A 23,427-nucleotide genomic window follows, 5' to 3' on the forward strand; every position below is an offset into this window, starting at 1 on the left:
ATTGTTATCCACCCTTGCTAAATACGAGTGCTAAAAATAAAGTACATTGACATTTAAGTGTGTATTGAGGTCTTGTCAAGGGGGCAGGTGATGGCCACATATAGCAGTTTAGATGCCAGCTTAATACCACTTCCATGGACATGCATAATGTTTATGTACATAGCTGACAACTGCCACCTCGCACTTATGTTAGGGAAGCAATAGATGCTAGGTTTGTTAAGGAAGCAATAGGCACTAATGTTCTATAATAGTCCAGTCTTTAAACACTTTAACAACAGCTGCTCTTGAACATTTAACGGATTCTGCTGTTTTGCTGATACTCGCTCCATGGCTCCGAGCGCCAACAATCATCCCACGTAATTGGACTTTTTAAGTCAACAATGCCATATATAAAATGGCAATGGCAACATAATTCATTAGGCTGTACAGAGGAGTTACCTCATCTAAGTTTGTTTGACTTTATATATTTATTTGTGGTTTCTGATATTCTTCTCAGTAACACTTTTACATCATTTGAGTTTCCCATTTGGTCCTTTGCGTAGCCTTTCTTTTGCCTTTAAAAAGAATCAGACAGAAAACACATACAGCTCCCATGATTCAATGCACACATCAGATGAAGTGTGCTGCCATTCAGGAGGGTATTGTGCTGGGGCTGAGCACATTTTTAAGGATGTCAGATCCTGTAAAGCTTATTCGATATTTTCCCCATGTTAGATAAAAATATTGTTTGGCTGCATCTAGCGATAGCAACAGTTCTACAAAAAAAATGTCCTTATTTTTAATGAGGCTGAAGCTCTTAATCGAGGACACAAACAAGATAAATTAAAATACGCCAGCCAGTTGGAATTGAATTGATCCTGCTGATTGCAAATTCCCACCAGAGGGCAGCACAGATTGCTTATCTAGATATCAGTGGAATAGATGTATTCTCTGTTTTGCATACTGTAATGTGTCAACTGAAAGACCAAAACAATTTGTGCAGCTATCCAATGTCCTGCACAAAATGGTTAATTATGTCTTCCTGGGACAAGCTGATCTTTCTTTTTACACCTTATTGCCTTGTACTGTATATATTTCAGGTAATATCAGAACACCGCTGTATGATGAACATCACACAAGACAGCTTTGGGATTGCAGGGAGAGAATGTCCCCACACTGTGTAAATTAGTGCAGTTCTGTCTGGTACTAAGCTTTGTATACAGTTGCTGGACGATTTTGCAAATTTACAAGCCTATTTTCATAGGATAAATATTACTTTTCACTAGCGCTTCATACATTGCACTGTAAATTACATGCTATAGACTGCAACACATTGTAGAAGTTGTCGGTGGAAGACGTTGCTGTTCCTGGCTGCTCTGCGGTCCCTTCAGTTAGGGGGATTGCACCATTTCTCTTGCAGGACTGTCTGGGCCCACTATGGAGGACCGACCTCCTTCCCCGGCTTGGGGATGGAAGGAACGGCTTGACGTACTGGTTGCTACTCTGGACTTCGGGGGAGGAAAGCCCCTGGAGAGGAGCCTATCCTTGGCCGAGCACCAGGCCTGGTCCCGGAGGGTCCGTGGGCAGGTTGCCCAATTGGAGGAATTAGCGGAAGGCATCAACGGCAAGATCCTGGAATGGAAGAGGGGAATTGGTAAACCCCATGCAGTCCCGGCAGCTGAGATACTGCTGTTGTCCGGGGTACTGTTGGAATGCAGGGAGCTTTTGCAGGAAGGCCGTCAATGCCTGGACCGATGCCCTCCATCGCTGGAGGCAGAAGGCTCCCAGGAGATGATCCCGGATACCCTGTCTGAAGGTACGGGCCCCACTAAATCCCCCATTCCTATGCTGAGGCAGCCAAGGGGCGAGGGATGGAGGAGAGGGCTTTTCAGGAACTGCCTACAGAGAGTCTCTTGGAAGTCCTGAAAGCTCTGAAGGAGAAGCATGCGAATTATGATGCCATCCTATGTCATTTGCAAGACAGTTTAAAGGAATGAAGGGCTGTATCGAACAAGACCTCTAATCATAAAAGAGGACCAATAAGGAAGAAGATTGTGGAGAAAAGGAATGAAGAACAAGAATTTATCAGTACAATGTGTTCTGTTAAAAGTCACATTTCTGAAATACAGTTTGTACTACATCGCTACATTCTTAGGACCACTACAATTCATGTGTGCCACTCTACAGTTCTACTCCAAACGTATGTAACATAGTACTGCACTCTGCACATCCTGCTGTGCGCAATAAACTCTATAGCACTAGACATGCAGGTATAAATCTTTTAGAACTATGGGATTCCACCTCATTCAGGAACACGGTTATGCTTCAGGGAACAGTTAAGCTAGTTTATATATAAGGAAAAGAGCAATCGGGACTGTGCAATAAGACAAAGCACAGAAAACAACTAAAGCTAATAAGAACATATGGTCGCTCAAGCTTAAAGCCAAACTCTGGGCACCAGAAAAAACACCCCTGCAGTACCTTGCCCCCACACTGCAAGAGTTTAATGCTTGTTAAGTCAGAAGGGAGAGGTGAAGAGGCTGTATTACTTGCTGTAACCCTCACTCTGGCAAGCTCCAGCACTCTCCTCTCCAATGCATCAGGCTGTGGGCAGCCCCTCAGTTCATTGTATGTAGAGAAGGCAGGCATACGACCCTGGCTGGGAGCACCTTAGAGAGAAGGTTTTGGAGGACAAGTTGGAGGGAGGAGTATTAATCTTTATCCCTCTGCCCCCAGAGTTAATGTGCATTTAACACTTGCAGTGTGTATGTGTGTTTGGGGGGGGGAGATGAGGGGGGGGGGGGTGGGGGTGTCCCACTGCAAGGGAAGTTTGCTTCTGTGACCTGAATGTTGCCATTTAGCTGCACAGAACCGGCAAGGAAACTACCTTGGTGCCACCTTCATATTTTATATACCGGCATTTTCCAAATTCTGCTCCAATGTTTTTACACTTGAAATGTTTGGTAATCACTACCATTTTAACCGATCATACAAATGATTTAGTTATCATTATAGGAAGAGATCTAGAGGTCACCCATTGTGTTAGGTTTGTTATCAGCCACCTGCCATGCCACTAGGAGCCAATCAGGTTTTGCTGCAGAGTGAGCAGAGTTGATGACTGAGTTATTAGACTTACTGATCAGTGTGTTGCTTCACTTTCACTGTCTAGTCAACAGGCTGCAGGCAGGGTGATGATCTGGCTATATTCCTTAATTATAATGGAGAAAGTGCTATCACCCACTTATTGCCGTAACTCCAGCGTTTAACTTACCTGCCATGGAAATTCACCCTTCAGACTGTCTGTCCCACCAACAATCCTGACATTTGGATCCACTGTTATTGGCACAATATCATCTGAATGGTCATGCAAGTGTGCGTGTTCAGTAGAGTTCTGATGTTCAATGGAAGAAGTATTATTACTTGTATACTCTTCAAGATCCAGCATGGTACGGGTTTCATCTTTTGGAACTGCTTCTGGTGCACTAACTCTTCCACATGGATATTGCACTGTTAAAGGAGGCAACCATGGTGATTTCATGTGTAATATACTGTACATAGGCATGTGTCACTGAGAAAAAATGGTAGGGAGAGGTCTGTTTATCCTTCCATGAACTGTCTAAGACTTGCTTTTTTTTTCTGTGTGGGGAAGTTGTATGATAAACTAGCCATAAGCATATCTCCCAACTTTCTGAAAAAGAGAGACACTTTCTAGTATCCCTGCCACACCCTAGTTAAGTAGGCAAGTACAAATGTATATGCCAAATATTATTGGTTAAACCAAGAATTTTTTTTTTTTTTTTCACCATTACTTTCCCTTTATACTGGCTGTTTGAAATGGAAAATAAGATAATTATGACATAGGATGATGGTTTTAGTGCAGAATAACACTTTTGGTAGTTATATAGAACCATTTCATAAATATCTGTACATCAGACCAAAAAAAGAGGGGCAACCGAGGAGGAAAAAGGGACAGAGGGATTTGTTATTCACTGCATCCGAATCGGGGATACTGATGTATGCTGCTACTGCTGCATGCATTAGCCACCCAGATATAGTGATCTCTAGCTTAAGCTCTATCCACTTTTTGTTTATGCTGTAGGAAAACTACTTTTCTCTGTAGTTTATAGTGCTCACCTGTTAAGTACCAGTACAATATTGTTTTGTTCTATGACACTGAACTTGGCAATATGACGATGAAGTTTCCTGGTAAAGATGAAATGGGGGCTTTGATTGCAGTTAGCGCTAATTACCAGTACCTTCCACCTCTTTCTGTTTAGTTTTGCCAGAAGTGGTCAGTGAATGGCAGGAACATACACAGTATGCTTCTTTTTGGTGTTCAAGTGCAAGCCGTTCATACAAAGGACAAGCCTCTTAGACATTAACAAATGATGAATGCTGAATGCTGACCTCCCCTTAAGAAAATGTAATTAAAAGTTCCAAGCCCATACAGTATGATTAAGAAGGCCTTGTGTGTGCCATTCTCTACTCCAAGAAGCACGATCCGCTGAAAAAATGTTAGTCTGGCTAATAGCACTTTACCCCAGCGAGTTGCCAATTTTGTCTGCTTCTGATCTATCTTTTGGGATTAACTGGTATTGAATAATGAGGGTCTAATGTCTATAGGTAGATTCACAGCATGTGCAGATTTACAGTTCACATCTACAGCTGTTTGAACAATCTCATTATAAATAAAATGTTTATAAACATATCGTATTTACCTATCTCCTCACACGACTGCCCATCTGCTTTCAATTTGTATCCAGACGCGCAGGAGCATGTCACTTTTTTCTCAGCATTTTCCCTGCACATTTGCTGACACCGGCCATTGTTTATGGTACACGTAACTGGCAATGCTGCAGAAAGTTTAAATTATGTTTTATTGTAAAGAAATGTGTGTACAACGATAAAGGAAAACATATGTTCTTAAAGTGACATTAAACCCTCAGATTTTTTAACATAAACCAATACTGTAATGTGTGCCTTACTGTAATCCATGGTTGTTTCCCTTCTCTTTGCTGCTCTTCCTTTTAAATCCTCATGTCTTCTCATGCTTGGGGAGAACTTCCCTTTTCAGCTCAGGGCCTCTTCCTGTAGTGCTGTTTCAGGTTACAAGCCTATACAAACGTATACACAGACACCGTGTATCCATTCCTGAGACAAGGCAGTCTGCTGCAAAACAGAAGTTCTGCAGAGCATGAGAACAGATACAGATTTAAAAGGAAGAGCAGGAAAGAGAAGGGAAACAACCATGGATTACAGTAAGGCACACATTACAGTATTGGTTTATGTTAAAAAATCTGAGGGTTTAATGTCACTTTAATAGACATTGTAGGGAAATGGTAGGAAAATAGTAAGCAACATTACTATTACAACATTACTATACATTGATTGTATTGAAATGATGGCCGAATAGTTTACTTTACCTGAATTATAAATACATTTTGAAACTCCAGACACGATTTACACTCGGTCATGTATGAATTGATATTTATTTATCTGACTTTAGTTCATACAGTCTCAAGGCCTGATTCACACCAAGGCGGCACCGTTTTTGTGCGTTTCTACGTCCATTAGCAGCATGCGGGTATTTGTGCGTTTATGAGCGTTATGCACATTTTTTTTAATGCGCGTTTTAACATGCGTACACAAAGACACACATTTTGACTGGCAGCTCATAAAACATTGTGGGCAATGGAAGAACGCGCGTTTAAACACGCATAAACACTCACGAAAATGTGCAACATGCTTCTGCCGCGCATTTGTGGGCATTTCCAATGGAGTCTACGGGGCAAAAAAGCACTTTAAACTACCCAAAGAAGCTCATGTATCTCTTTGGCCGTTTTGCGTTTTCTTGCTGGCGTTTTTCTACTCGGATGTGAACCTGGGCCCTTGAAAATCATGGGATTTCTTGTGTTGGGCATTTTGAACTGCTCAAAAGCTCCTAGGTGTGAACCAGGCCTAAGGGTTTAGGCTTCTGCAACAGCCATGAAAAAAATGATGGCAAGAGGGTGAGACTTAAAGCAGATCTCCGGCCAAACTTAACAAGATAAAGATGAATAGTCCATTAAAATATAAAATAAGAAAGCCAGCTTTTGCTGCAATACTCCCCTTCAATCTATTTCCCTGCAGTACTTTTTTCTGTCACTAGTCCTATGAGCCCAGATCGTCCTGGACCTGTGACTGCACAGTGAAAGGAGAAGAAGCACAGTGATGAGCTTATCTCTATGTCACTCTGCTTTCTTTTCCTATTAGCATTGTTCTTGTCAGTACATGAACTGATTGACTCTTTGTTCTGCTACTTTCTCAGTCTGAGCCCTGCTGCACTGGGATATATATGCTGCTTGCATTAAAGAAAAACAATTAACAATGTATTTATGATTACAAAACTGCGTTAATTTGTGTCTTTTTATATCTACCTAAATTCAGCTTTATTAGTAGCAGAACTCTGGCATTATAATGAATTTTGTTTATATTGTACGCATGCCAGGAGTCTTTTTCTATCATAATAGTCAGGAGCAGCCATGGTGATAATGTATAGTGGTGTTCACACAATACCTGGATCATGTGTCTGCAGCAGTCCTTTGTATTGAAAGAACAGGATGGAAGTGGCACTTCAAACATGATAGTGAATATCCTTAAGGCAGACCTTCAGCAAATCAAATCTCTGCATTTTTATTAGATGATCTCAATATATGCCCTACCCTACTCTTGTACCTGGAAGCATCTTCCTGAAGTCCATTTCAACAGAAATCATGATGATGGTACCAGTGGCGGACCTAATAACCAAAGGGCCCTGGGGCAAGATTTTATCTTGGGCCCCCCTCCCAAGACAGGCGAAGGGGCAAAGGAGCGGATCACACTGGCCCCCTCCCCCCAGCGGTCTCTAATGTTGCAGTAGCGTGCTGGACTCCGGACTTACCTGAGACCCTGCAGAGCACACCATAGATGCTGCATAGCCCATCTGAGACTCTCTATGGTGGGCTCTGCAGGGTCACAGGTGGGCTGGCCGTCGGGGTCCCTTTCCCTGTACCTCCTCCCAACTCTTCTTGCCTGCTGCTGCTGGGGCCCGGCCTCCTCCACCCCCTCCCCTGTCACCTCTGCCATGCCGCCCCTTGTACAGCTGATACCCATGTCAAAGGCCCCACAGACCCCTCACATGGGTACCGGCCATACCCCCCTGATGGCGGTGTTCTATCAAAGTTTGTGACTACGTTGGAATATGTGACCGGTGAAAACAGCTGATCGGTCCTGAAATGTCACTTCTCTGCGATCTCACATTCCACCCCATTTACAAAGTCGGATAGAAGTGACATTCCAGGACCTATCAGCTGTTCCAGGGCAGATCGGTTCTCCTGCACATGCACTTTGCGATGCCGGTCTGCCCTGAAACAGCCGAGAAAGTGTTGGAATGCTTGACCTATTGGCGGCAACACATTCCACTGACGAAAAACTGGGCGGGATTACGTTAAAATGTGTGACCACGTCACCGGTCACACATTCTAACGTAGTTACAAACTTTGATAGAACAGAGGCCCTGTTTGTAATCATTTAATCAGAGAAATAGATTATAATAGGGAACATTACAGTGTAATGTTCCCCAATTATAATCCAATTTCCTAATGAAATAAAATAAAAGCACACAACCCTTGCCCTCCCCTCCCCCCCTCTCGGACTCACCCAGCCAGAGCATCACAGGATCGCAGCCAGAAGGTGTCGGTGTGTGCACTGCAGGGGGCGGGGCATGTGACACACACACTTCTCCTCTCTCGCCGCCTGTTACTAGGGGCGCGGCCGGGAGAGGAGGTGAGTCACAGGACCCACCCCCTTACTGAGAAGCCCATCGGCAGTGCGGGGCCCCGGACCCTGCACTGCCCCATATTCCACTGGGGGCGGGGGGATGGTGCGCCCAGGACCGGACCCCACTGGGCCCCCACCACAGCCTCAGGCCCCAGTGTGGCCACCACTGGATGGTACCAATCCATCTAATGGGTGCCTACAGGAATAATGGCTGCTAAAGTTGTTCTTCCTTAATCACCTCTGCCTAGACTGTCTGGATCAGCCTTTCTCAACCTTTTGTTTTTACCACAGAGGAAGCTTTGAAATAATTTGTGGGTGCCAGGGAACCCCCAGAGCGCATTAAACCTTTAAATGATCAGCAAGTTTTTAGAAAATTTTAAATAAAAAAATAAACAAGGAACACACAGTGTTTTGACACCTGGGGAGGAACTTTTTTATACCATCCTTTTCTATATGACAAATTATTTTCAATAAAAATGTAAATAAATAATTGCCACAAAAGAAACAACCAGTGAATATTGTAATGGTTTGTAGAGAAAAGTGCCCATTACATAGCTTGTGTAGATAGGAAATCAATCCACTGCTGCTCACTGCTGTTGCCCTAGGAACTTCTGGAGGAACCCTAGTAGAGAAAGTCTGGTCTAGAAAGTACTACATACAAGATTTGAGAGTCTCACCTATTCTTTTGCTATAAGCAGCTCTGTAAGTGAGATTTATAACATATGGGTGATGAAACTAATCTATTTTTTCATTCATCCCACGGGCTGAGCAATAAAAATAGACCCGATTCCTCCATCAACACTAACAGCGAGTCGATCGAAGAATCCCGCTGTTTACATTGTATTCTGACAAGAGCCGCCGGCCCCTGTCAGAATACGACCAGAGCAGACAGTTCACTGGCTGCCGGTTCTAATCGATCGAAGATTTTCCAACCGGCTCATTCAATCAGCTGATTGAGGGATGCCGATCGAAAGGGAGCCGACAGCGGCACACTCTGCAAATTTCGGCTGGTTCCTAAAAAAAAAAACGACGAAATCTGAACAGTGTATGGGCACCTTAATGGCCTCTGTTTCTTTACAGTAAAGTCCAAGCTCTATGTGCAGGTTACAGAACAGAGGATTAATACACAGGAAGCAGAAAAGATGTCAAGGTTAATATATTGCACATGCTCTTAAAGGGTTAGTTCATCCAGCACTGCTTTCCACTTCCCACTTGTGTTTTTAAACATATTTGCGTAGGATGAGTTCCTGAAATTCTTATTTAATGTATATTTGCCTTCATACACAGGCATACTTTTTAAAACAAATGTCATTAAGATGCCCATAACAATACATTAAATGCTTATGTAATTTTTTTTATGCAATAGTGAAGGGAAAGCTAGTATCTGTTTGCAATGCCAACAAAAGACACTTTCATCTAATCAGTCGCTAATTTTAAAAGTATTAACTTTTAAAGGGAGGCATTGGGAGAAATGACTTTAATGACTGTTGAAAATAAACATAATTATTCAGTTTCTCTTGTTCCATGTTTATAATGAGCCTGGTCTCTCAATGTAAATACAGGTGGGTAGAACATACCAAATTCACAGTTCTTTCCTCTGTATCCTTGCGCACACCAACATACGTAGGCACTTATATCGTCTTTGCAAACTCCTCCATTTAAACATGGGTTGGATACACATTGGTCTCCATCTAAACAAATAAGCAAATCAATAAAAAATGCATAAAAAAGGATTATTGTTTTCATCACATCTCTGTAACAAATAACACAGCTTTTGTTGAATTCTTTATGTCCAAAATAGTGTATAACTAATGTTTTCTTGGGGAAGACCAATGTATTTTAAAGGGACCCTCAAGCAGGAAGGGTCGGGCCCTTTGCATTAGAATTTACAAATGTCAGCATCAATACGTAAGAGATCAAATAATGAAAGCTGCCATGGCTGTGCAACCTTTTGGACCTCTATCCCTATCCTTGCTTCAATGCTTGGTGAGTTACTTGTCCTGGCTGTATGCTTGTTCCATGTCAGTCAATCACTTGGTAGTAAAACAAGGTTTAGGACAATTATGCAACTTCAAAAACCAATGGCGGCTCCAGTATTTCAAGCCTGGCAGGTTTTCTACAGTTATGGAACTCAGTGTCATCATTGAACATCCCAAGATCTTCTTGGGTTTGCAAAACCTCAAAGGTACATTTGTCATTCATTCCGATGAAACTAGTCCTACCATGCTTCTTCCGAAAAAGCGAGGGCTATGTACACAATAATATAGTTCTTAGCAACCAATCAGATTTCTCCTTAACTTGAATTACTTTCGATAAACTGAAATCTGGTGGCCATTTGTTACTGTACTTTGCACACTTCCAATGCAATTATTGCTGCCAACATGTGTATAACTGCTGTATACCGTATATTTATTTATATACATGAGCCGTTCAATTTGCATCACATATCAGTACTATTTATGTGGAAACAAAGATGAGGTCGCCAGATTGTAGTTAATGGCCCAGGCAAACCATTCATTTTCACATTTGATGGCTCAACTGAACACTCTGCTGTTTGCAAATCAGTGATTCCAGAGACCATTGTATTTTATGTAGAATAAGAGTACTTATTTCCCAATGCTCCAGTGCTGTTTCTATCAAAATGATTAATTACATGAAGAGTGTTTTTTTGTGTGAACAATGTAATAATACTGTGTTCTCTCATGATATGAGATTTTTGTATTAGTCTCTCGGTTGGCTGTATATATCCCCCTGCATAGCCTGAATAAGCTATGACAGCAGGCACTGCAAGATTTATTTTTATTATAGCTAGGAAACATTTCAGGTAAGAATCATTCAGGTATGGGCTCTGTAAGGAAAACTAATGAAATATTGTTATATTTTAAAGGTGGGTTTTACAGGGGTTTTTTTGTAGATTAGTTATTGATACTTAAGCCTATGCACTAATGGAGACAGCCAGCAACAATATACTTAAACGTACTAGCACATTTCTTCGAAAAATTAACACAGATCCCCCCACTCCTTGCTTCTCTGCAGGGAGAACCGTAACACGTACCTCTGTGTAGAAGTCTATGTCACCTGACTTGGTTGGTTTGGGGCCAGTGTAGTTTGCCTTAGCTCCAGTGGTGTATACAGGGTATGGCACATATGGCACATGACCTTTGCGCCACTTGAATGGGGGGAGGTGCTCCGTGGGTCAACAAAAGTTCGCTGACCCATGGAGACAGCTGACTTTTTGTCTCTGCCCACCTCTCTCTCATACACATCTCCCTGCCTGGCTCTTAGCCACCTGGGAACCTCTGTCTGGCGTCCTGTCCAGCTTCTGGCAACCAGTGCTGTCACTGGTTGCCAGGAGCTGGGGGGATGCCAGGGACACAATCTGTAGTAGATACGCCTCTGCTTGTCTCTCTGTAACACCATTAGTATCCGTTGCTTATGCTTTAATACTTTAATGCAAAGCGCAGTAATCCACAGTATCCAGACCCCAGTTTAATGGCAGAGCATCAAAAGATAGATGTATAAAAGGTTTAAAGTTGGCCTCTAGGCAAATAACTAACCACAGAGCTGAGATAAAATATATTTGGACTGTTTTACCAACCAAAGGATATCTAATTCCATTTGTCAAGTCATGCCCCCCAGACACACTTGCCAGTGTTGCCAGGTCTGTGCCTGTGTTCTTGATTTTCTCTACTACTACTACAATGGCAATTAAGCAAAATATTGTATGGCAAAGGACCCATCCTAGCTTTCTGACTGGACAATGAAGGAGCAGCAGCAGCAGCAGCAGCAGCAGCCAGCTCTGCTCTGCTCTCTTTCCTCCTGTAAGCATGTTCATAATATATGATGTTAAGCATATTCTATAACCATAGTAGGCCTGTACTTGTAAGCAGCAGAGGCAAAGAGGTGACTTTTTTTCCAAAGATAGATATTGATCTCACAATATTTTCCCATCATCAGTAGAAGCAATATCTTATTAGCTTATTCAAACATTCTCACAATATTTTAAACCAGGTTAGGACCAATGAAACAAGAAAATGTTCTGTGTAAAATCCTGCCATAGGTTTGCTACACTGGCTGCCAAAGTGTTTGTGCTGAAAGGTTCTAGTGATGAAAATCTTTCTAGTGGAGGACTGGGTGGTTGGGATTCATTCTCTATAGTTAATGACAGCTGCTGGGGATTATATACAGTAGCATCCTTTTCTGATATATAGGTAGATTAAGTAATAAGTTCAATTGTTACAGGCCATGGAATGATAAGGATTGTAATTTGTGATGATGGCATGATTTTTTTTTCAGTATTTTATTTCAGTGAGTTCATTCCATTCACATTGCAGGAGCAGCCATCTTGACAAGCTCATAAAGTACTTTTCATTTGAAATCTATCAATTACAATTTTTCTTTATTTGCATGAAAATGTGAGTTACAGTAAACCATGTTCTTAAAGACAACATTCACCTTTCACCATGGCCACCAATCACTGCAGCACTGCAATTCTTTGGTCATCAGGAAGCTCTTCCTAGCATGAAATAACCAGTTGGCTGTTTTTGCCCCTCAGGCTAAATGTTTCCAGCCCTCCCCTGAATCCAACCCTGGATGAGGTCTGATGTGCAGTATTCCATAGAACTTTACCAAAGTCATCTTAATTTAAGAAATGGTTTCTTTTGGATAGCTATATACATCACAATTAACCTCAGCACTGTCTTCGGGAATAGGCCCATGAATGAGAGTCATAATTTACACTGTGTTTTTCTTGGTTAGCTTGGCCATCAGTATTCAACAAGGTTTCTCTATATATTTGTTAGGAAACCTTTATCTCATTATAGCAGCAGGGTTCCTGCTGAATACATACATTTGAATTACAATGTCTGGTTCATGAATGCAATTAAAGTTAATAAAATTATATAAATATGAATATATTAGGTAACACATGTAGCTCCTGATATTCACAATAATGAATAAACTGTTTTAGTGTGTCTAAGGTGTTGTAAGGAAATTTATCTTACCAACATACTGCTTCCAAAATTCAATCTAGAAAGCAAAACAAAAGAAAAGTAACAGCATAATACTGAAAATTGAGTAAACTTTAGCATTATATATGTCAGAACAGTTGCAGATCTATTGCCAAGGATGCCCTACTATGGGGTCTGGGGTGATAGAGGGGCCAGTGCAGCTTTTTTGCCTGCTCTGTCCCTTATCACCTCATCCACTGTCCTGTAGAGCAAATTATGCTGTCTGTGCTGCCTGCTTTTTTTATGTAATCATAAATAAAATGTTGTATCACCAAGAAAAAAATGGGAAGACACTCCTGTCTGTCATCTATTGTGACAGGATCTGAAATGCAGCATCTTGAGGCAGCAGCACCCACACAGATTCTTCCTTACCTCTCCTCTGTAAGGAATGGATTGGCCCACTGCACAGACATTTTTATGAAAACATTTTACATAAATGTATTTTTGGCCTTGAACATAGTAATAACAAGAACCTACAGTGGCTCCTCGCTATTGACTCTAACAGGGTTATTCACAAAAGGGTGAAGAGTTTGGGGAAGGCAGGAGAAGTGAACAATTTAGGCCAAAATAACAGATTTAGAAAAATTCTCCAATTCAGCTCACTTTGCAGTTCAGCTATGTTGTCCTAGATTGTTCACTTCTCCTGCATTCTCCAAACTCTTCACCCTGTTGTGAATAACCCTGTAAAAGTGTTGATCCATAAAGTGTTCACCCAGCATATATCTGGGCAGACAACGTTAGTATGGCAAAACCGCCAGTGGATAGAGCCAAGGAACCTAGAAAATTTATATGCCCCTCGGCTCCATCTAGTGGCACAGTGTTCACCCAGATATATGCTGGATGAATGATTTATAAATCGGCTCCTTACATTTCTGATTTTCTCCTGAGGGTAATTTTTTTTAACCCTTAAAAATAGAAAGAGGTTAAAATCCTCTGTAATCTGGGCAACCAGGACAAGCCTGCTTTGTTTCCTTATAAATAGCCAAATGCTTAAAGTGATCCTGTCAGCCATCTCAATGACTCGCATAGTTCTGCCTAAGAACAGGTATGACATGGTGCCTACAAATACCCGTGATATTCTGTGCAGTGTATAGGATCTTATAGGACATAAAAGTATATATACAGAATTAAAGCAAATATACATTGAATGACATTTGAATGTCTGTGTTGTCCATAGCAAGCATTCTGAGTGCAGAAATGAACAGAGGAGTCTCCATGGTCACTTTTTAATTTGTCTGCAGAGTACTACCATTACTGCTCATGTAATAAATGAACACCATGTACCAGAAAATTGCCACACACATGAACAGTATATATTACGTAAGAGTATAATGGCACTGCATAAAGAAGACTATTTATACTCTGCTCTAATGCGTTCCTGTTGCTTTTGTGTCAAAAGACAGAAAAAAACTATTTTCATTAGGTCTGATGCAGCTGTCCTAATTAGATATGCTTTACATCGGATTAGACCCAAGGGCTTAATTGACAACAAATGAAGAAAAAGTACTGCAATTAGCACCAAAATGGATGGGAGACAACATTGTGTACTACACCTATATCACCCATTCTTTTTAAGCTGTCTGAACATAGCTTTCCCAAACCTTTTTGTACAAGGTGTAGAATTAAAGCTGAACTCAAGCCTTCCCTTCAGTCTTGGCCTGATTTCACTGCACTGTGAGTATTGAGCTGGCCATACACCTATAAGTTATCGGCAGATTTTCTATGGTCAGATAGAAAAAATGCAACAGACTCCTCTATCTACGCTATCTCCCACTGGGATGGAGCAATCTCCCACTGGGCCAAGCTTCAGTAACTTGCTAGTCGGCCCGGCTGGCTGTCAAAATATCTGAATAATCTGATTGGATGCAGGCATTGTTCAGATATTTTGAGAGCCAGTGGGGCAGACTAGCAAGATATTGAAGCTTGGGCCAGTGGGAGATTCCTCCATACACACAGTTTAGCGTAGATCAGTGATGGCGAACCTTTTTGAACCCGAGTGCCCAAGCCTTTGCAGTCTCCACAGGCCTCTTCCATCTCCCCCTGTCTCCGCCCCCTGTCTCATGCCGCTTCCTTCCCCGTCTCCTCACGTCCTCTCATCTCTGCCTCGTTCTCACGCCGCTCAGTCCCCCGGCTCCTCCCGTCCTCTCAAATCTCCGCCCCCATCTCCCTCTGTCACCACCCCCTGCCGCTTCGTCCCCCTTCTCCTCCTGCTCGCTCGCCTGCCGATTTCGCCCCGTCGGCTGCCTAATGTTTTGTGGCCTGAACCTGGGCTTGCGTGCCAGCAGAAAGGGCCTCTCGTGCCCTCCCTGGCACGTGTGCCATAGGTTCGCCACCACTGGCGTAGATGGAGAAATCTTTTGCACTTTTTTCCATCTGACCATAGACTGCAGATAAACTATGTATGGCCAGCTTTAGACATTGCAGCAAGTAAGATAGGGCCAACCTAATTTCCTGGCTTGAGGATGTCTGGCATCCTCTAGCCCTGCTGTCCCTGACTCACCTCTTCCATTCATTGGATTTTACTTTTATCATGGAGTCGCTGCATCACTTGTGGGCATTACCTTTGGTAGTCTATATAGAGACTGACATCCACCCACCAACTCTAGCTCAGCATTTCCTAACATTTTTTTAGGTAATGGCTCCCTTTTAGAAGTATGCAAAATCTCAAGCACTCCTTCACATCAGAAGCACCTCTTTACATTAGGAGCTCCCTACACATTAGGAGCTCACCTTTACATCAGAAGGCCTCTCCTTTCACATCAGAGTACTCCCTTCTCACATTAGAAGCCCCCTTTTATATCAGAAGCCAGACCTTTCACATCAGAGTCCCGCTTATCACATTACAAGCCTCCCTTCACATCAGGAGCCCACCTTTTACTTTACATAGTTACATAGTTACATAGTATTTGAGGTTGAATAAAGACATTAGTCCATCAAGTCCAACCTATTAGGATCTCATTCTAGGAGTACCCGTACCCCTGTATATTACGGTCCCTTAAGAAATCGTCCAAAAGTTTCTTGAACAATTCCACATTATTTGCTGAAATCACCGCCTGTGGCAGTGAGTTCCAGACCCTAACTGATCTTACTGTGAAGAACCCCCTTCGCCCCTTGTGCTGGAATTTTTTTTCCACCAATTTTAGGTGATGGCCTCTAGTTTTTGTAATGGAGTTAATTTTAAACAGTTTATCGCTAATGTTGCTACCACCATTAAACATTTTGTACATGGAAATCATATCCCCCCTTAATCTCCTCACCTCTAATGTGAACATGTTTAAATTTAGTAGCCTCGTCTCGTAGCTCTGGTCCTCCATACCCCTAATTAGTTTGGTTGCCCTTCGCTGGACTTTTTCCAACTCAAGGACATCTTTTCTTAGTACTGGTGACCAGAACTGGACCGCGTACTCCAGATGAGGTCGAACCAATGATCTATAAAGTGGCAAAATTATAGACTTGTCCCTGCAATACATCCCCTTTTTAATACAGGACAAGACCCTGCTAGCTTTGTTTACAGCAGCCTGGCACTGCAAACTACCTTTCAGTTTGCGGTCTACAATGACCCCCAAATCCTTCTCCATTTCTGACTTTAGAGTACACCCTTTACATCAGAGCCTTCTTTTCATATCATAGTTCCCCTTTCACACCAGAAGCCCCTATCGCATCAATGTCCTTAGCCCCCTTCTTCACATCATAGTCCTACCATCACATCAGAATCGGCAGCATGGCAGAGGGTGGGAGGATGAGCAGGCCATGGCAGAAATTAACTTCCTTCTTTTTTAGAATGGATCCCACGCTCCCCCGACTACCATCATTTGTTTTCATGGTGCTGGCAGCCAGCCCGCCTGCACCTTGGAAAGGCTTATTCTGTTAGAAACTGTGCCTCAGGGTTCTGTGCTAGGACCCATGCTTTTCAACCTGTTTATTAACGACATCGGGGACGGAGTAAACAGCGATATCTCAGTGTTTGCTGACGATACCAAAAATGGGAGGGTAATAGAAACAGACCAAGATAGTGTAACATTGGAGGATGACCTGGATAAAATAGGGGAATGGGCAACTATGTGGCAGATGAGGTTTAATGTTGATAAATGAAAGTTATGCACTTTGGGATTAAGAATAGGCAAATGGGTTATACAATTATGGGTATGCCACTAGGAAATGGAGAAAGATTTGGGGGTCATTGTAGACCATAAACTGAAGAATAGATTACAGTGCCAGGTTGCTGTAAGCAAAGCTAGTAGAATCTTGTCCTGCATCAAGAAGGGAATGTTTTGCAGGGACAGGTCTATAATTTTGCCACTTTACACATCAATGGTTCGGCCTCACCTTATAGTTCTCCTTTAAGAAAATGGTTTGCCTACATGGAAATGAAAAAGGGGATATATACAAACAGAGGAACTAACATAGAGTTATAAGAAAAGACCTAAGAGATAATATTATGTGATTATAAATTCTGTATGAGAGTTCCAAATGGAATAAACGTTCAAACTGACATTTATTTGTTCTGTGAGTAATCGCCTCACTACAAAAAAAAAGTAGAGCATCCAGGGGAAAGAGTATATGGTTTTAGCTTTTATATAATTGATTGATCTCAAGATCTTTTGAGTTGCTACTAATAAAATACGTTTTTTTTAATGATAATGAATAAATCTGGGATTGCAAGCACTCCCCAGATGATCTATATATATATATAGGATTTGTGAAATAAATATATACATTCTTGCATTGAACATGGATTTAAATATAAAAAGGCTTCCAACTGTTCTGTGTACATAAAAGTCACAAAAGTAATAATTTTAATGTGAAATGCTTTGTTATGTCCCACAAGACTATTTACTAAGAAATTTGTGATTGACAGCTAGGTCACATGATCAGAAAGATTTTATTTAAAAATCCAGTAGGATAATTAAATAAGCATTCCAGGTAGAAATCATATTAATGTCTATGTAGCAAGGTTCCATCCATGGGCTGTGGTTTAGTGTGCTGTTAAAATATAGTACAAAAGCAAAAATTTCACAGCACACTCACCAGCCAGCCTGCAAGAAACTAATCACACTGTCTAAATATTAGGGTAAAATACAGAAGTTTTAGTTGCACAAATTTACGTGGAAGCCACACTGCCTTGTCAAGGCCCCGCTGTGTAGTGTGGTCCTAGCTCTAATCTATGAGAGCCTTCATCTTGCAGCAAAGGATGAATCTGGTGCAGGTTCACATGGAGGTCAAGCTAGTTATGAATTGACCATTGACCATTGACCATTTGTTTCAAGTTTTAAAATATAGGACATGCTTTATTTTTGTGAACTTACAAATATTAAAGTAGACGTAGCATCAGATACAGTATACTTTTATGCTAACTGTATGCATGCTAAGTTATATGTAACTACCCAGATAGCAAGTAATTGAGCTGCAAGTTTGAAAATGACTTGCTAAACTATTGCAGACTTGCCAAGCTTCACAATTTTGTTGCACAATTACAGCAAGTCTGCATTGCAAGTCTCCAGACCAGCGGGCTTGCAGAGCTCTTGCTAAGAGCTGCAGGACTGTTGCTGTAGACTTGCCAAGCAAATTTGCTACAAATTCAAAAAGTGTCAACTAGAACTTGTGCTGCAAGTGTTCAGCAAGTCTACAACTTGCCAGGAATGTGTGCAGCAAGTTAACAAGAATTACAATTTAACCCTGCCACAAGTTTGTGGCAAGTTATCCTTGCTATCTGGGTGTAACGCTTCAAGTTACGTATCACCTCTCACAGGAATCACAGTATTCCTCCTGGCAGTGTCTTCACCCTCCATTCTCCCCAGAAGGAAGGGCCCCTCTTTGTTCCAGGGCCGGGGGAAGGACAATAATATGGAGGGGCGAGAAAAGGTGAGGAGGTAAGGCTGCACAGGAAAAAAGAAGAAGGAAAGAAGGGGAGCCTACAGCGGGAAAGTGGATGGCAAATAAGTCAATTTGTGGGGGGGGATAATTAGTGTTACTGATTCATATGTGCAAACTAAAATAGTACTTACTGTCTTGTCATCATTTTCAAAGACTTCTCTGGCTTCTTCATAAGTGCACCTTTCCTCTATGCATTCCCTTTCAAGATTCCCTGCTGAAAACTCTTCAAAAGTACCAGTGTTGTATCTCTTTTGTCTCACAAGAACACCACTTGCTGATTTATCAGACAGGAACACTGTAAAAAATACACATAGAAGTAAAATTTCAACCTTGTTTTCTAGTTCCCAGACCTAGTATACAAAGCCTGGCAGAAACCTAAGTTGTGCAAAGAGTGGGCAGTTTTAATTTTCTCCACCATTAGCAAGTAATACCATTACTTTACCTTTCCTGCATTTAAAGGTGGCCGCTGTGGTTTAGTGCATTTTGGAATCAATTAAAAGAGCAATAAACATGGGGAAGGGATAGAACATCTGCCAGGGTTTTATTGCTGTATATGTCCCCTTGGGGACATTCACTCTCTGTTTGCTGTGGTAAACATTTTCACTGGGACAAAAAGTGCTAAATTTTTTTTTTTACAGTTGTTACCGTAACAGGGAGTAAGTGGTAATAGTCAAATGGGGACACCGGTTCTGGTGACAAATAAGAGGTGATTTACCCTCAAATTCTTGATGTCCCCCTAGGACAGGCATGAAGGGTAATCTCCCCAATAGGACATGGAGAGCAAAAAAAATAAAAAATATTTACACCGTTTCAAAATGGAAAAAAAACAACAAAAAAACGTTTTGGCTATAGCTACGCTATAAATTTGAACTGTATGCAATGAGATGTCTCTGGCTTGAAGAGGTGGGGTGCTGCAAAGGAGAAACCTTGCTGTAGTGTTAATGAGGACTGATGTAGCAACCCACCATCAATTTTTGCAGTGCAGAAAAAAAACAAGGCAAATGCTTTACTGAGCACATCAGGTTATAGTACCATTCAGCTCTATACACTTCTTGACGATGGGGAGTACTCAGTGCACATTAGGTAATCATGCAGTTTTCTGTTCTTGCCACTTGTATATGAGCCCTTACACTGACCTCATTTCTTTGTATGGCACTATAAAATATGCTATGTCTGTAAGGGTTTGCCTGTGCATCTGTGGTTCTTGCTTTGAGTAGTAGCATGGAGAGAACATGAAAAAGGAAGACACAAAAGTACAGTATATCAATAAAGAGAATGTTTAGCAGTTCTGTACATATTTCCATAATTTATTATGGTAAAAAAATAAAAACAAAATGACTTTGTTTTTAAGTTAACATAAAAGCTAAATAAAAGATTTTTCTACTTACTGTGAAATACATTTTTCTGAGTCCATTAAAGTAGTATTAAACTCTTAAACTTTTTTTCAGTAATTAATCCAGATCAAAATATACATTACCCAGCAACGCATTACATTTTTGCCCAAACATTCACAATCATCATGTTTCTGAACAGCTGCTTCAAAGTCCCTAAGCTCAGCTTCCCTGTACTTCCTGGCCAGTACTAGATCACAAAGGACAATGCAGACTCCAGCAACTGTTCATCTACTTGTTTGGAGAAGAGAGGGTGCCGGGGAGGGGGGGGGGGTAGCTTGATTGAGACACACACAGCTTACTAACATATAGAAGGGTGACTGCATAGCACTCTGCTTGAGAAAGGAGTCACTCTAAAACAGGATATCAGGGCAAGTACTCAGGGGACCCGCTGGTTCTGCAGGGAACTAAAACTTTAAACATCAAGGAGCAGCATCTATTGTAAGGGATTTAAGCAGTATTTGAAATAGCTAAACATTCTTTTGACTTTATTATCACTTTAATGGACATACAAATTCAGAAACAGTCAGGTAATACTGCCACCTACAAGTGGTTTAGGACACAGGCAAGCAAAAAAAAAATGTTGGCCAACATATAACCACTATTCAACCAAGCATTTTCCGGGGAGACAATGTTAAGAGGGAATTCCCTCCCCAATCTACAAGCCCCTAATTGAGAAGGAGGTAGAATTTTCCTGATGCTTAAAGCCCATTTCCACCTTTGCAGAGGCATTTAAAAAAATAAACCATGCCAGCAATGTACACCAAGTGAACATGAAGCAGGCAAATGTAGATGCTTTATATAAATACAAAAATGTATTTACTAGCCAACAAAGTGTAGACTCCCTAAGCGAGGGTTTGAGCGTAACAGCCTCTCCACAGTCACCAATGCTAAAACCTATCCGGTCAAGTCTTGCAAGAGCTAGGCCCTTCAAAAGAGTTCTGATTACAAGGATCCAGAAAGTGACCCTCTTTATTAAAGGTTGTCTCAGCGTTCCACAATGGGAATGCCAGGAAAAGGGAACTAGGCTAGACATAAGATCCAGTGTATTGAGAAATACCAGAAGTAGATTAAGGAGAAGGGTGGAATTCTGCCGACCCTTCTACAGAGCTTCTGTGTTGAGGCAGGAGCATACTCCAGCCACCCATGGCATTGCTATGGTGTCAACAGCTGGTCTGAAGAGGTGGCATCTCTCAAAAGTTAATCAAGTCAGATGCTCCTTGGATACTCCTTCTACACATTTGTACAGACATCAGTCCCATACAAGACACACGTTTAGATAATTGCAACACGCTTTCACAACTAAAGAACAAAGCTCCAGACATTTTCTCCAGTCACTCTGTGAAATGGGGCCTACCCCTAGCAGTGGTGAAATTATACTTGAAGGAATCTGCCCATTCTAACATGGCTTGACAGATTAAAGTTACTGTTAGCCTGGGACAGAGTGCCAGACCTGGTAATTCATACTAGCATTTAAGAAGGCACTTTAGCTGCCTGTCAGTGGAATCTTGAAACGTAATCCCACCTTCAACCAGCCTAGTGATCCTCTCGTTAAGGTGTGTCACTAGTGTATCCAGTGGCGTCACAAGGGGGTTGCGGGGGGTGCGGTCCGCACCCGGGTGACACCATTGGAGGGGCGACACCAAAATGACTCACAGTCATTTTGGTGTCACCCCCTCTGAAAAGTCGGGCGCTCGGTCATGGACCGAACGCCCGACAGTATCAGGAGAGAGGAGGGGACCTGGCGGCATACCTTATCCCGCCGGGTGACTGTCCCCTCCTCTCTCTGCCGGCGTCCATCACAAAGATGGCCGCCGGCAGGTATCAGAATGCTGCCACGCGTGTGTGATGACGTCATCGCGCATGCGCGTGGTGACGTCACACGCATGCACATTGAAGTCTCGGCACGGTGACACTCGGTTACCGCTCCGGGTGTCACCCAGCCTCGGGACGCCCCTGAGTGTATCCACTGACCCCTGATTTATAAATCCCTTTTCAAAAGTAAAAAAATCCAAAACACTCTCAGGTGAAAGAGGGAGCTTGGAGCCTGCATGTGGCTCCAGCCAGTGAATGATGTCAACAGTCCCTTCGCCTTAACCCTTACCATGGCAAAACTGGCAGTGGTGAAAAATTTGAAAAAGGCATGCAACAGGTGCAAACAGTGAGGTAGCTCTTGGTGCTTTAGCCTGAATGGACTAACTCATAAAGTGAGTTGAGTCTTCAGAGAAAGATACTATAATAATGGTGCCTAGTGGTCTTATTAACAAGGTAGCTCCAGGTGCCCAGCCTATTCACAAAGTGAATTTTCAGAGACTGAATTACACCTGGGGCTGTGCCACTGCTCTGGGCCTGATAAGCACCCTGTGGCTAACACAGTACACTCTGGTCTGGAAAGCACTACATTGCAGAGTCCAGTGCCCAAAGGTCAATTTCCAGCCTAGCCCTATGTGTCCAGTTCAGCGGGATTTGCGCACAGCCTCTATAGTGAGGCTGAGGAAATGCTGATCTGGATAGCTGCTATACAGAAACCAGCTCAAGCAACAATGTCAGCAAAGCAACTAGAGGAAACATTTCAACAAAGCAAGGAAGGCTAGTAAAAAATTATAGTTTGACTTTTTACAGCAAAGCTGAGGGAAAGGATGCTAGCAAAAAAACAAAAAAAGGCATACTGGGTAGAGGAGGGATTATTTGGGGGGCTGGCTGACAGTTCTTTTGTTTGCTAGTATCCTAAACCTACTGTAGTGCCCCTCAATGTATGAGAAAAAAATTAAAAGTTGCATGTATATATTATGTAGTCTTATTCATGCAGTACGGGGCAGAGGGGAGCCCGGTCAGGAGGCCAGGGCCCAGCAACAGAGGTGGAGGAGGCCAGGACACAGCTGTGCTGGTCTGGCAGCTGAGAAGCCCGGGACCAGCCCACCTGAGACCCTGCCAGGCCCACCATAGAGAGTCTTAAGTCGGCTGTGCAGGATCTATGTTGGGCTATGCAGGGTCTTAGGTGCGCTGTGGGGGGTCTCAGGTGGGCTCTGCTGGGTCTATTGTGGGCTCTGCAGGCTCTTAAATGGGCTCTGCAGGGTCAATCTCAGGTGGGTTGTGTGGGTTCCCTGGTATGTGCAGGATCTTAGGTGGGCTCCACAGAATCTCCTGGGCTGTGCGGGGTCTCAGGTGGGCTCTGCTGGGTTTCAGGTGAGTCCTGAGTCCAGTGCGTTAGTAAGTCCAAACTCCAGTGCATTACTTAGTCCAGATTCCAATTCATATACCATTCTGCATTGCTGTATAATGTATTGCTGGGGTTTGTAGTCCCCCTACAGCTGTACACCACTGCAGTATATGTCAGAGCTATATAAATGTATAATAATAGTTGGTGACCGTGGGGG

General features: G+C 42.4%; 1 protein-coding gene across 1 annotated transcript in view; it reads right to left on the bottom strand.

Moving 5' to 3' along the window:
• F9 (coagulation factor IX) overlaps window positions 1–23,427 on the bottom strand; it is a 33,016-nt gene that overhangs the window by 8,508 nt on the left and 1,081 nt on the right. Inside the window, exons 2-6 of the mRNA XM_018564151.1 lie at window positions 18,791–18,954; window positions 12,780–12,804; window positions 9,354–9,467; window positions 4,698–4,832; window positions 3,251–3,486 (exon numbers count right to left, since the gene is read on the bottom strand). Coding sequence (XP_018419653.1) covers window positions 3,251–3,486; window positions 4,698–4,832; window positions 9,354–9,467; window positions 12,780–12,804; window positions 18,791–18,954 — 674 coding nt within the window. The remainder of the gene's footprint in view (window positions 1–3,250; window positions 3,487–4,697; window positions 4,833–9,353; window positions 9,468–12,779; window positions 12,805–18,790; window positions 18,955–23,427) is intronic.

The sequence above is a fragment of the Nanorana parkeri genome, unplaced genomic scaffold (assembly GCF_000935625.1).
Source record: "Nanorana parkeri isolate BGI_ZX_2015 unplaced genomic scaffold, ASM93562v1 scaffold730, whole genome shotgun sequence".
In the NCBI taxonomy this organism is placed as follows: domain Eukaryota; kingdom Metazoa; phylum Chordata; class Amphibia; order Anura; family Dicroglossidae; genus Nanorana; species Nanorana parkeri.